At 42.4% G+C, this 15,194-nt stretch overlaps 1 protein-coding gene across 1 annotated transcript in view; it reads right to left on the bottom strand.

Annotated features, from left to right (window-relative positions):
• Positions 1 to 15,194, bottom strand: part of LOC121286168 (protein piccolo-like) — a gene marked incomplete at its 3' end in the record, with an annotated part of 652,194 nt that overhangs the window by 277,890 nt on the left and 359,110 nt on the right. The window contains exon 5 of the mRNA XM_041203147.1: positions 3,445 to 4,077. Coding sequence (XP_041059081.1) covers positions 3,445 to 4,077 — 633 coding nt within the window. The remainder of the gene's footprint in view (positions 1 to 3,444; positions 4,078 to 15,194) is intronic.

The following is a 15,194-nucleotide window of genomic DNA, read 5'->3' as shown; positions in this document are numbered from 1 at the left end:
TTCCATTAGTAGAGGGGTCAATAACCAGGTGGCACAGATTAAGGTGGAGAGGTAAAAGGCTAAGAGGGGAGTTGAGGAGAGTTGTTTTCACCCAGATGACGGTGGGAGTCTGGAACTCACTGCCTGAAAGGGTGGTTGAGTAGAAACTCTCGTAACATTTAAGAAGTATTTAGGTATTCACTTGCATTTCTATAGTCTCCAGGGCTATGGGCCAAGCACTGGAAAATGGGATTAGTGTAGTCAGATCTTTGTTGACTGGCATGGACACGATGGGCCGAATGGCCTCCTTCTGTGATGTAAACATCTAGCTGTCAATGAATCTATGAGTGTGTGGCTTGAGGAACTTGCAGGTAGTGGCGTGTCCATGCATCTGCTGCCCTTGTCCTTCTAGATGGTAGAAGTCATGGGTTTGGAAGGTGCTGTTAAATGCAAGGAATATAGTGGATACAGCAGATGAGCTGAGGGCACAAATGGACACTTTGAAATATGATATAATTGCTATTAATCAAACATGGTTTAAAGAAGGGCAAGAATGGCAGCTCAACATTTCTGGTTGCAGGGTTTTCAGACAAGATGGAGAAGAGATTAAAACTGAAAGGGATGTTGTAATATTGGTTAAAGTTTACACTGAGACTTTCCATTGTAAATATACAGATAGGAATTGATGATGGTAGAATAAAGGTAAGGACAGATGTATGACTTTAAATTTGGGGCTGAATTGTGTCTGCATCCACTGATCCAGATATCCCCAGCCAACTTCAACTGAAGATAACATTTGTCCATAACTCTTTGCATATAAAGACAAAGACTAGTGGGGTCTGAAAATTGCTGGGTGGGTTGCAATATTCCGTTTGCAGATATGTTGTAACCTGTTGTCAGGCATGTGATTTCCACAGGAGAAGTATGTTGAACGTGTCTGCAATTTCCTGCAGTAGCAGTCACTCCTGTAGGTTGTGGGGTTTAAAGAGATGTCCGGTAATGTTGGCTCCAAGTATTCATACAGTATTTTGGCTTTCTGAAGCAGCTTCATCTTCACAAACAGCACCTATTCCTTCATTTATATAAATGCTCTTAATGTTCAAGCACTTTCCAGCTTCAACAAAGTGTGGAACGATGAACATTTATTTCAAACCCTAGCAAGGCATTATGTTTGTGGCTCATTACACACGCTGCAGGCCTCCACTAAATATCCCACCTGCCTTCATATGCAAGGCTAGCTGAAGTGCATTGACCATCTGTAAAATGTCTTGTGATTGAATTAATGCTGGCAGCTCAACCATGCAGCTGGACTTTGGTATGGTGTTGGATGATCCCCCTGATCTATAGTTAATGGCTGCCATTCCACTGGAAGGGTTTGCCAGCATTCAGCCCTTTCCAAACCTCCTGCACTCGGAGCCGTTGCCAGTTGTACCCATTCCCTCTGAACAGTTGCAGTTATGACCATTGGCTATTGACTGTGGATTCATTCAGCTTGGTCTTCTGCCCTCTGCTGGTTGGAGTTCACCTCTCAGCACCTCCGACTGAATAGTGAACATGTGCAAAGTTTTTCTACAACAGGTGAACCCTGACATTGTGATGTTACACTGACCATTAATAGTATTGGAGGCTTCAACTCCTCCAAACTGACATCTTCAATAATGAGCAGAAAAACTTACTCCAATTAAAAAAAAATACACACCATGTTCAGTCGAACCAGGTGACATTAAAGAAGGATAGGTCCTGTCTATAGGTCAAAACTTAAATACTGAAACTTGAAATCATTATAAATGATCAACATTTCATTTTATTTTGCATAACCTAGGTAAATAGTACATACATCTGTTACATTTGGGTGTGAACAATCTTTCTTGCTGCTGAACCTACTGGTGTAGAATTTAATCTGGGCCATTTTTGAGCCTAGACTCGGTGCAGCAAAAGCAGCACAACCGAAACCAAGAGGCTTGAGGCCAGTCCAAAATTGGACGTTTGACTTCAAAAGCATTTTATGCTGGAGCTGCTCATGCCTGTGGTGACCCACCCCCCTCCAGACAGCTTGGGTATTGCCTGGACAGTTACTCTCACTGGCAGTGTCCCGGGAGAATAGTTGGAGCAGGTTGCCATGGGGCAGCTGATTGCAATAAGTTAGTCTGTCTGGTTCCATGAAAAGGTTTTAATAAATGACTTGCCTCCAGCTGTCAGCAACAGAGGCTGCTGAACTTTGCAGGTCTGCTTCAAGGTTAGGTCCTAATTAACATGTGATGCTTACTATGCCTCATAAAGGGCTTTACCAGTGGGCTGAAGGTCATGATTTGGTTCAGGCTGTCCCATTGTTCAGCAATGTGCCAACTTACACCCAAATACCAATTTTCACTCGATTGGCAGGATGTGATGAGTGGAGTCCCACAGGGGTCTGTGCTGGGGCCTCAGCTTTTTACAATTTACATCAATGACTTAAATGAGAGGAGTGAAGACATGGTAGCTAAATTTGCAGATGACACACAGATAAGTAGGAAAGTATGTTGTGAAGAGGACATGAGGAGGTTGCAGATGGATATAGATAGGTTGTGAGTGGGCAAAGATCTGGCAAATGGAGTTTAATGTGGGAAAATGTGACGTTGTTCACTTTGGCAGGAAGAACAAAAAAGCAGAGTATTACTTAAATGGAGAACGGTTGCATAATTCTGAGGTACAGAGGGATCTAGGTGTTCTAGTACATGAGTCACAGAAAGTTAGTATGCAGGTACAGCAAGTAATTAAGAAGGTTAATGGAATGCTATCCTTTATTATGAGAGGGATTGAACATAAAAGTAAGGATGTTATGCTTCAGTTACATAGGGCATTGGTGAGACCACACCTTGAATACTGTGTGCAGTTTTGATCTCCTTATTTAAGGAAGGATGTAAATGCATTGGAGGCGGTTCAGAGGAGGTTTACTAGATTGATACCTGGAATGAGTGGGTTGTCTTATGAGGAAAGGTTGGACAGACTGAGCTTGTTTCCACTGGAGTTTAGAAGAGTGAGGGGTGATTTGATTGAAGTATACAAGATCCTGTACGGCCTTGACAAGGTGGACATGGAAAGGATGTTTCCTTTTGTGAGTGAGTCCAGAACTAGGGGGCACTGTTTTAAAATTAGGGGTCGCCCTTTTAGGCCAGAGATGAGGAGAAATCTTTTCTCTCAGAGGGTTGTGCGACTCTGGAACTCAATGCCTCAGGAGGTGGTGGGGGCGGGGTCACTGAATATTTTTAAGGCAGAGGTAGATAGATTCTTGTTAGACAAGGGAATCAAAGGTCATTGGGGTTAGATAGGAATGTGGAAATCAAAACACAAGAAATGATCTTATTGAATGGTGGAGCAGGCTCGAGGGGCTAAATGATCTATTCCTGTTTCTATTTCTTATGTTCTTATGTCCGTGAAATGCCACTCAAGAATTTTTGATAACAAAGAGAAATTAACAGAACTCACCATTATAGCTTTTTCTTTTGCAATCTCCAGTAGATCAGATGCTTTTAACTGTTCATTCTGTACCTTCATCGCTTCAGAGGGCAGTTTTGGAAGGTCAGTATCAGATGGAGCTTCTTCAGGTTTCACTGTCTTTACTTTGGTTGGGTCTTTCTTGACTATTGGCTCCATATCTTTTGCTGCACTAGTTGCTTCTGCTTGTTTATCAGCATCTTTTTTTTCCACTGATGCGGAAAGAAGCTCCTTGTCCTCAACTGCTGGGGGCTTTTGTGTTATGACTTCTTTTGTGATGCTTAATTCCTGATCCACAGGTTTCTCCTGTTTGGGCACAGCTGGGGTTTCTATTGCTCTGGCAGGAAGCTGAGCTCCCGTTTCTTTCTTTACTGCTTCTTTTGAAGCTGTTGTCAGGGGACTTGCCTTTTGTTGCTGTGTTTCTTGTGGCTTAGGGATAGTTGGTTGTTCTGCTGAAGGACCAGCAAAAGATGGGCCTTTCTGAGATGGTTGTTTGGGCCCAGGCTGAGCAGGAGGAGTTTGTTTCGGTTTTGATGGGGTTGGAAGGGAAAGTGGCATTTTTCTGAGGTCTCCCAGTTGTCCACTCAGAGCTCTTTTTGTTTGACAGGTCAAGCAGAGCCATTCCTGGACCTAGAACACATAAACACTGTTTAAGTAAAAACATCCATTGTGTTTTTATTGATTCAGTTACTGGTCAATTTTTAAATGAATTTATAGCAAAGAACACCTAATGAAAATTAATAGTTATCATTTCCATCTTAGTTTAATCATATTCGAGTCCACCAATAAAAATTAGACAAATACATTCTTGATGAATTCATGAAGTGAATTTCCTTTACCAAACAATAGGATGGAAACGTTGCCACGGCAACATATTACACTTTCAAAAGTAGCAATTACCAAAAAACTGTTTGTTGACTTTTAAACATTTCTTATACAGTTATTTCTTATATAGCTAACAATATTCAGAAGAAGCAGAAATAGTTCCAATATTGTATTACATTATTTAATAAAAAGACACATTTTGAGAATGCCCATTGTTGTGGTCATCAACGTAACGAAGTAACTGAACATTGTGTAACTTGACGTGTCAGTCAATGCTGTTGAGGAAGGGATACTTAGTGAAAATGTTAGGCTGCTTTTCCCAGTGACTGAAGTAATTGGAAACTTGTATCAGTCAGGAAATTACTGCTTGGGATATTACTGTATAACATGTGTGTATAACATTTCACTGCTTGCTATTTTAATTGAGGTGCTGGCACATTTAAATTAAAACGTAACATAGGAAACAAAGAAATATCATGTTAATGCAATAAGTCCCAGCTTTTCCAGTTGGTGTTATTTCATCAGCGTCAGTTACCCACTAATTTTAATGTGTTTGTGTGCAAAGATTACAAGCAGTAATTTCTAGACAATGAGCTTCGTGCTGTAAAGCTCCGGCACTAGTTAGCACCTTCTCCCTCAGTGCCATATTACATTGCTTTCAGTGAGATGCTATATTTTTTTGAATGACAGCATTTGCTGGAGAGCACAGTTCAGTTGTGTGCAAGTGAGGAATGCTGTTCAATTCTGTCTATCCAAGGAGCTGATCTTACATTCAAGTGGAAGGCAAACATTTCCTGAAAGACAGGAGGAAAGGAAAGGAAGGTGGGGGCCACAGGTTGGGAGGGATGGAGGGTGGTGGGGGAGGGGGGGTTAGCTCAGTTAATAAAGGATGAGAGCAGTGCAATATTGTGAAATAATCTCAGTTCAGGTGATCAAGATGTAGAATCGGTTTGGATGGGAATAAGAAATAGCATGGGGGTAAATCACTGGTGGGAGCAGTTAAACCCTCTAATAGTAGCTATCTGTGGGACAGAGTACATATCAAAAATAATTGGGGCTTGCAAGGAAGGTACTGCAATGGTCATGGGTGACTTTAATTTTCACATTGATTGGGCAAATCAAATTGGCAAAGGTGGCCTGGAGGATGAGTTCATAGAGTGTATTTGGGACAGTTTCTTAGAACAATACCTTCTGGAATCTATAAGGGAACAGGTTATTTTGTAGTTAGTAATGTGTAAGGAGACAAAATTAATTAAAGACCTCAAAGTTAAGGGTCCTCAAGGCAAGAGTGATCATAACATGCTGGAATTTCACATTCATTTTGAGAGTGAGAAATGTGAATCCATAACTAGTGTCTTAAACTTAAATAAAGGCAATTACAAGGGTATGAAGGCAGGGTTTGCTAAAGTGGACTGGGTAAATAAGTTAAAAAGGGAAGATGATAGAGAAGCAATGGTAGGTAATTAAGGACATATTTCACAATTTCAAAGATAGATGCCATTGAGAAGGAAAGACTGTAGGAAGGATGTACCACCCATGGCTAACGAAGAACATTAAGGTTGGTATAAATTGAAAGAAGAGGCGTACGATGCTGTAAAGGTTAGTGGTAGGCCAAAAAATTGGGAAAGTTTTAGAAGCCGGCAAAGGATGACTAAAAAAATAAGGAGCGGGAAATTGGAGTATGAGAGAAAACCAGCAGGAAATATAAAAATAGACAGTAAAAACTTCCACAAGTATATAAAAGGAAAAGAGTATCTAAAGTGAGCATTAACCCTTTAGAGGATGAGACTGGGGACTTAACCATGGGAAACAAGGACATAACAGAGACTTTGAACAAGTATTTTGTATCTGATTTCACAATAGAAGAGACAGAAACCATGCCAAGAGTAGTGGAAAATCAAGAGGCAAAAAGGAGGGAGAAACATAAAACAATCACGATCACTAGAGAAAAAGTAATGGATAAACTAAAGAAACTTAAGGCTGACAAGTCACCTGGCCATGATGGCTTGCATCCTAGGGTCTTAATAGAAGTGGCTGCAGAGATAGTGGATGCATTGGTTATAATCTTTCAAAATTCCCCAGATTCTAGAAATTTCCCAGCAGATTGGAAACCCCAAATGTAACACCTCACTTCAACAAGGAAGAGAACAGAAAGCAGGAAACAATAGGCCCCAGACCAATGTCCATCTTTGGGAAAATGCTAGAATCCCTTATTAAAGAGGAAGTAGCAGGATGTTTAGAAAATTATAATACTATCAGGAAAGATTGACATGCTGCACAATTTTACATTCCGCAGTTGGGCGTGTGACTGACCCGAATGGACTTAAAATTAGGCGAGATGATGTCAGGCAAGTGTCCTGACGTCATTGTTCACTCACAGGCGCATGCAAAAGCCAGAAGCGCGCCCGCCAACAATTAAGCCCATTAACGGTACAATTGCCTGTGACTTTTCTTGGCCTGGTTGGTGGACGGGGGAATCAGCCAGGCAGCCTTCACATTTTTCAGGAAACCTCATCCAAGGGCGGGACGAAATCTCCATTAGGAAATAAAATTAAAAGAAATATCTGGGGACAGCATTTTTATGAGGTATGCTTTCGGGTGTTTGATCGTGACGCACAGGCATTTTCTGCAGCTTTTTAGTGCTTCGTTTCATTATTTGCAGGTCTGCAGCTCCCCGAGGCAGCTGTCTGCCTTCAGAGAGTTCTCTCATAACGCTCAGCCACACCCACAGTGACATCATCGCCCGCCCTCTTCCTACCCCCACCCCGGCAGTGCTGAGCGTTTTAGTACGTGTTTCATGCCGACTGGCCAATTAATAGCTAGCCAGCATGAAATCGCAGCCGGGGGCCGATTGTTGTCAGGGGCCTGTTTCCCGGCCAGTACTGAGCCCATTGGTCACGCACGTCCGATGAAGGAAAAGTTCAGGCCTTGGTTTTGTGAAAGGGAAATTGGGTTTGGCAAATTTATTAGAGTTCTTTGTGGATGTAACAATCAGGATGGATAAATGGAAATAAAGTAATTAGGAAGGCAAATGTTAGTCTTTACTAGGGAAGTCTTGCTACAACTGTACAGAACATTGGTGAGACCACAGCTAGAGTACTGTGTACAGTTTTGATCTCCTTACTTAAGGAGGGACATATTTGCATTGGAAGTAGTTCAGAGAAGGTTCACTTGGCTGATTCCTGAGATGAGGGGTTTGCCTTATGAGGATGGGTCGAACAGGTTGGGCCTATGCTCATTGAAGGTTAGAAGAAAGAGAGGTGATCTTAATGAAACATAGAAGATTCTGAGTGGGTTTGACAGGGTAGATCCTGACAGGATGTTTCCTCATGTGGGGTAATCTAAAAAAAGTGGACACAGTTTCAAAATAAGGGGTCTCTCATTTAAGATGGAGATGAGGAAGAATTTCTTCTCTCAGAGTTGTCAGTGTTTAGAATTCTCTTACCCAGGGAGCAGTGAAGGGTGGGTAATTGAATATACTCAAGGCTGAGGTGGACAGATTCTTTATTGACAGGTGAGTTGAGGGTTCTGGGGAACAGGCAGTAAAGTGGAGTTAAGGTCACAATCAGATCAGCCATGACACTACAGAATGGCAGAGCAGGCTAGAAGGGCTGAATGGCCTTCTCTTGCTTCGATTTCTTATGTTCGTATGTACAGAGATAGCACTGACCATGGACCGTGGTCAGGTGCCTCCAAAGTTCAAGCTAAGATTTGTATTGACTGGGGCCTGGAGTTAAGTTTGCCTCTTCTTTTCATAGACTTGTTGCCAAAAAGCCCAAGTATTTTTTGGGAATTATGTGAGTGCAACTAATTCATGCATGTACTCCAAAACAAATTCAAAGTGTGCATTTCTGTTGGGAGATCAAATTCTCAAAATTCAAAAGTGGTTGATTTGCTTGATTGATTGAGCGATTGATGGAATATTATGTTGTAAGAACAGTTACTTACCCAGGCTACAGCTGAAAAACCCTTTACTGCTGTTTTGTTTGCCCTTCAGTCCCACATTCCTGATCTACGGGCACCGGTGTGGGGGAGGGCCGGGAGGGAGGAGGACCTCCTCGTGAACCTGCTCCTGAGCCTGTCCATGTTGGCCATTAATAGGTCCAGGCAGCAGGCAAATAAGGGGGTTGTCCAGCCCCTCTTCCGTGGCTACGTTCATGGCTGGATGTCCTTGGAAAGGGAGCATGTGGTGTCCATTGGCACCATCGAGATACCTGTGCTCAGTGAGCACAGCGGGGGCTAAGGTGTTTTACTGAGCCTCTTAATCACATTTTGGTTTGATGTTCGTAAGTTTCCTTTAAATTTTGCCTTTGTTTTTGCTGTTTCCCTTTAAGGGGCTGCTTTTTAATTTGTCTCTGATTTTGTTAATTTAGTTTAATTGGTTTTGACTTTAAAGATTTACAGCTGCACAAACAAGTCTACATGACCAACTATTTGGTATTCACCTGTTTGCCTTCATCGGGTGTATGTTTGAAGAAAGAGTCAGTATTGTTATATCACAAATGGTTATAGCCAGTCACTGAAATACTGTTTTGTCAGTTGTCTGTAAATTCTAACTCTGAAACAAACATCAGTTGAAATGCCAGCTATTTACTGAAACACTGAAACCAATCCAAAGGAGAATCTTCATTTCACAGGAGCTGGTAAAATGCACATTGTGATTGAAGATGAAGTCAACACTAAGACCACAACGGTTGTGAGAGGTCACAGTCAGGAATAATTTTTCCATCAGAAGAATAAGTGGTTGGGATTTGCAGCTCTCAGTAATGTATCTCACTTTAACTGTTCTGCATCAACTTATTTTCAAAAGGCCAACTCCGATATTTAAGAGACCTATAGAAAATATTTGAAATAAATATTTAACACATTACAAAATAATTCACATCAGATTTTTGAGTTATATTTTATCTTTGGTAATTGTTGGGATAACTTGTGCATCACCTCTTCCCTTCAATATGAATGTAGTTGATTTAGTTTGGTCTATGTTTTCTATTCGGCTGTTCAAAGTGAGCATGGTGGATTCCATCAAGTCGATTATGCCTAGTAATCTCCCTTTAAAACAAAACAAAAATAAAAATACCTGGAAAAGGAGAGGAACGCAGTTAACGTTTCGAGTCTGTATGACTCTTCAACAGAACTAAGGAAAAATAGAAGAGAGGTGAAATATAAGCTGGATTAAGGGGGGACGGGACAAGTAGAGCTGGATAGAGGGCCAGTGATAGGTGGAGATTGCCAATAAACAATTCACAAACGATTGGAAGAATCAGCACTTCAAGCAGGCTCAGTTGTTCTTCTTCTCTTCTGCTGGTGTGTAAGGTGGGGGCTGATCCATTGGCATGTAGACACTGTGAGGATTGGATGGATTGTAGTAAGCACTAGAAGCTGCTTCTGCTGCTTTAGCTCCACCAGGCAATCCAGGTTCGACCACACTAACTGGAGGAGGTCCAGGATAGGGAGGTGGAGGTGGCATATACATATCCATTGCAGGAGCCGGTGGTGTTGAAGGTGGTGATATTATCTAAGGAATGTGCTAATAGGTGACATTAAGGGTAGAAAGCAGGACGAGCAAGGGACAGATAGCCCTTTAACGTTTAGCTGCTGTGCATGACCAGTTTTTTTAGTGCACAGTCCCTTTTTTTTTTACACAGCCACTGCATACATAGTAATATTCAGAGATCAGGGCCAAACACCCATCCACAAATAAATTTAAGTTGGAATAATCTGGAACGATTGAAATATTTTGAATCACTGCAAAATTAAGAAATGTGTAAATTGTTGCATGCTATAAAATGAAGCTGTGTAACAACGCTGTCTTATTAAATTGTGCGACAATCTCACCTTCAGCCTTCCCTCTCTTAAATATCAAAAATTCAACCACATTATTCTACGTAATTGTGAGAAACGTGGCTGGTTTTGTATTGACAGAAAGAGGCTTTGAGGAAAAGATCGTTTGATGTGCAATGTGTTCAATTTTTACAATCTGGAACGTGGAGTTCCAATGTCCCATAATTCTTGTCTTTTTCATTCATAATTCATCTATCTTTATGTGCAATAAGCCCAGCTGTCAGAATGGATCTCTGCACAACCATGCCATTTGAAAGAAGCCACTTCAATCAGAAATAGCTAATTGTTTTAACTTGTCAGACAAATGAGAAACACTATCTGAGCAGATAACAGGGGTTGGATTTTTAATCAGGGCTCATGAACCACAATTCACAGAATCACAGATTGTAAAAGCACAGAAGGAGGCCATTCAGCCTGCCAAATCTGAACTTGCTCTCCCAATAAACACTCACTTAGTGCCTTTCCCCTGCCATTTCTCTGTAACCCTGCACAGTGTTCCTTTGCAGATAATAATCCAATTCCCTCTTGAATACCTTGATTGACCCTGCTTCCACCACATTCAGGCAGCACCTTCCAGATCCTAACCACTTGCTGCGTAAAAAAGTTTTCCCTCAAGTTTCCATTACTTCTTTGGCCAATTACTTTAAATCTGCACCCTCTGGTTCTTGATCCTTTCGTGCGTGGGAACAGTTTCTCCCTTTCTATTCTGTCCAGGCCCCACATGATTTTGAATACTTTTATCAAATCTCCTCTCAGCCTTCTCTTCTCCAAGAAGGCCAGTCCCAACCTCTCCAATCTATCTTCATAACTGAAGTTCCTCATCCCTGGAACAATTCTCGTGAATTTTTTCTTCACTCTCTTTAATGCCTTCCCATCTTCCCTAAAGTGTGGAGCCCAGAACTGGATGCAATACTCCAACTGAGGCTGATTCAGTGCTTTACACAAGTTTAACATAACCTCCTTGCTCTTGTATTCAATGCCCCTATTAAAAAAGCCCAGGATAATATATGCTTTATTAACTGCCCTCTCAACCTGTCCTGCCACCTTCAATGACTTACACACATATCCACCCACATCCCTTTGCTTCTGCACCCCCTTTAGAATTATACATTTTGTTCTATATTGTCTTTCTGCATTCTTCCTACCAAAATGGAGCACTCCACACCTCTCTGTATTGAATTACATCTACCACTTGTCTGCCTATGCTACCAAATTATCTATGCCCTTTTAAAGTTTCACACTATTCTTCTCACAGTTCACAATGCTTCCAAGTTTCATATCATCCACAAGTTTTGAAATTATACCCTGTACACCAAGGTCTATGTCTTAAATATATATCAGGAAGAGCAAGGGTCCCAACACTGATCCCTGGGGTGTCAAGTTCTAATAGCTGTTTGGTAAAGAAGACAAAGTCTTACTGCTCCAAGCAGAGTTTTACTCTAATGACATAAAACTCTCCAGTTTGTCTCAGACGTTTTCCCTTTATATACAAAACCAGTGAAGTATGTGGTTTGTTAACTTACAATTACCTACTTAAACACTCCTTGATAATTAACTGGTTCCTTCCCTGACATGGGCAACTCCACTACAAACCTTCCTCCAGTTTGAAAAACATCCATTAACCACTACTCTCTGTTTCCTGTCACTCAACCTACTTTGTATCCATGTTGCTGCTTTTATTCCAAGATCTATAACTTTGCTGTTGTGTGGCACTGTATTAATGCTGTTTGGAAGTCTATGTATAGCACATCAATAGCATCAACCATATCAACCATCTCTGCTAACTCTTCAAAAAATTCCAGCAAGTTAGTAAAACACAGTTTACCCTTAACAAACCTGTGCTGGCTTTCCTTAATTAACCTGCATTTGCTTAAGTGACATAATTTTGCTGTGAATTATTGTTTCTAGAAGCTACACCAGTGAAGTTAAACTGTCTGGGCTGTTTTTTGACTCCAGACACCATGATGTATGATAGCATCAGGTCAAACATGGGCAAGGAAACCTCCTGCTGATTACCACGTACTGCCCTCCCTCAGCTGATGAATCAGTGCCCCTCCATGTTGAACACCATTTGGAGGAAGCACTGAGGGTGGCAAGGGCGCAGAATGTACTCTGGGTGGGGGACTTCAATGTCCATCACCAAGAGTGGCTCAGTAGCACCACTGCTGACCGAGCTGGCCAAGTCCTAATTGACATAGCTGGTAAACTGCTTTTGTGGCAGTTGGTGAGGGAAAGACATTCTTGACATCATCTTCACCAACCTGCCTGCTGCAGATGCATCTGTTCATGACAGTATCAGTCGGAGTAATCACTACATAGTCATTGTGGAAACAAAGTCCCACCATCACATTGAGGAAACCCTTCATTGTGTTGTGCTGCCACCGTGCTAAAGGGGATAGATTTCAAACAGATCCAACAACTCAAGACCGAGCATCCATGAGGCGCTGTGGGCCATCAGCAGCAGCAGAATTGTACTCTAACACAATCTGTAACCTCATGGCCTGGAATATCCCCCACTCTACCATTACCATCAAGCTAGGGGACCAACACTGGTTCAATGAAGAGTGCAGGAGGGCATGCCAGGAGCAGCACCAGGTATACCTAAAAATGAGATGTCAACCTGGTAAAGCTATAACACAGGACTACTTGTGTGCCAAACAGCATAAGCAGCAAGTGATAGACAGAGCTAAGTGATTCCACAACCCAATGGATCAGATCTAAGCCCTACAGTCGTGAATAGTGGTGGACAATTAAACAACTCACTGGGGGAGAGAGGATCCAGAAATATCCCTATCCTCAATGATGGAGGAGCCCAGCACATCAGTGCAAAAGATAAGGCTGAAGCATTTGCTATAATCTTCAGCCAGAAGAGCCAAGTGAATGATCCATGTCAGCCTCCTCCGGAGGTCCCCAGCATCACAGATGCCAGTTTTAGCTAATTAAATTCACTCCACGTGATATCAAGAAATGGCTAAAGGCTCTGGATACTGCAAAGGCTATGGGCCCTGACAATATTCCACCAATAGTACTGAAGACTTATGCTCCAGAACTTGCTGTATCCCTAGCCAAGCTGTTCCAGTACAGCCACAACGCTGGCATCTACCCGACTATGTGGAAAATTGCCCAGGTGTGTCCTGTGCAAAAAAAACAGGACAAATCCAACCCAGCCAATTACCGCCCCATCAGTCTACTCTCGGTCATCAGTAAAGTAATGGAAGGGGTCATCAACAGTGTTATCAAGAGGCACTTGCATAGCAATAACCTGCTCACCAACGCCCAGCTTGGGTTCTGTCAGGACTACCCAGCTCCTGATCTCATTACAGCTTTGGTTCAAACATGGACAAAAGAGCTGAACTCCCGGGATGAGGTGAGAGTAACTGCCTTTGACATCAAGGCAGCATTTGACCGAGTGTGGTCAAGGAGCCCTAGCAAAACTGGAGTCAATGGGAATCGGGGGAAGTCTCTCCACTGGTTGGAGTTGTACCTAACACAAAGGAAGATGGTTGTGATTATTGGAGATCACTCACCACAGCTCTAGGACATCGCTGCAGGAGTTCCTCAGGGTAGTGTCCTCAGCCCAACCATCTTCAGCTGCTTCATCAATGACCTTCCTTCCATCATAAGGTCAGAAGTGGGGATGTTCGCTGATGATTGCACAATGTTCAGCATCATTCATGACTCCTCAGGTACTTAAACAGTCCATGTCCAAATGAGCAAGACCTGGACTATATCCAGGCTTGGGCTGACAAGTGGCAAGTAACTCTCGCCCACACAAGTGCCAGGCAATGACCATCTCCAAAAAGAGAGAATCTAACCACTGTCCCTTGACATTCAATGGCATTACCATCACTGAATCCCCCCGCTATCAACATCCTGGGGGCTACCATTGACCAGAAACTGAACTGGACTATATATATATAAATACTGTGGCTACAATTGCAGCTCGGAGGCTAGGAATCGTGCAACAAGTAACTCACCTCACAACTCCCCAAAGCCTGTCCACTACCTACAAGGCACAAGTCAGGAGTGTGATGGAATACTCTCCCCTTGCTTGGATGAGTGCAGCTCCCATATCACTCAAGAAGCTTGACACCATCCAGGACAAAGCAGCCCACTTGATTGGCACCACATCCACAAACATTCACTCCCTCCACCACCGACACACAGTAGCAGCAGTGTGTACTATCTACAAGGTGCACTGCAGGGATTCACCAAGGCTCCTTAGACAGCACATTCTAAACCCACGACTGCTACCATCTAGAAGGACAAGGGCAGCAGACACATGGGAACACCACCATCTGGAAGTTCCCCTCCAAGCCACTCACCATCCTGACTTGGAAATATATCAGCGTTCCTTCAATGTCGCTGGGTCAAAATCCTGGAACTCCCTCCCTAACAGCACTGTGAAAGAAAAAAAAAATCAAAAACCCCCTAGATTCAGGTTCCATAAGTTAAGAAAATAGTCATTCAAAAAGAGAGGGAGGCAGATGCCGGAAACTACAGGCCAGGCTTAACATCTGTCATAGGGAAAATGTTAGAAGCTATTACTAAAAATGTTATGGCAGAGCACTTAGAAAAATTCAAGGCAATCAGGCAGAGTCAACATGGTCTTATGAAAGGGAAGACAAGTTTAACCAATTTATTGGAGTTCTTTGAAGGAGTCACTTGTGCTGTGGATAAAGGAGAACCGGCTGTACGGTACTGAACCCTACTGTACTTTACTTTCCAGAAGGCACTTGATAAAGTAAGAGATCAAAACTTATTGCAGAAAATAAAAGCTCATGGTGTAGGGGGTAACATATTGGCATAGATAGAAGATTGGCTAGCTAACAGGAAGCAGAGAGTAGGCATAAAACAGTCTTTTTCTGGTTGGAAGGATGTAACGAGTGGTGTGCCACAGGGATCAGTGCTGAGGTGTCAACTTTTTACAATTGATATAAATGATTCAGATGACAGGACTGAAGGAATGGTGGCTAAATTTGCTGATGACACAAAGATAGGTAAGAAAGTAAGTTGTAAAGAGGACATAAGGAGGATACAAAGGGCCACAGGATGGTTTAAGAGATCCAAGC

This window comes from Carcharodon carcharias, chromosome 13 (assembly GCF_017639515.1).
Source record: "Carcharodon carcharias isolate sCarCar2 chromosome 13, sCarCar2.pri, whole genome shotgun sequence".
In the NCBI taxonomy this organism is placed as follows: Eukaryota; Metazoa; Chordata; class Chondrichthyes; order Lamniformes; family Lamnidae; genus Carcharodon; species Carcharodon carcharias.
The sequence above is the reverse complement of the archived record's forward strand: the minus strand, read 5'-3'. Positions and strand labels throughout refer to the sequence as shown.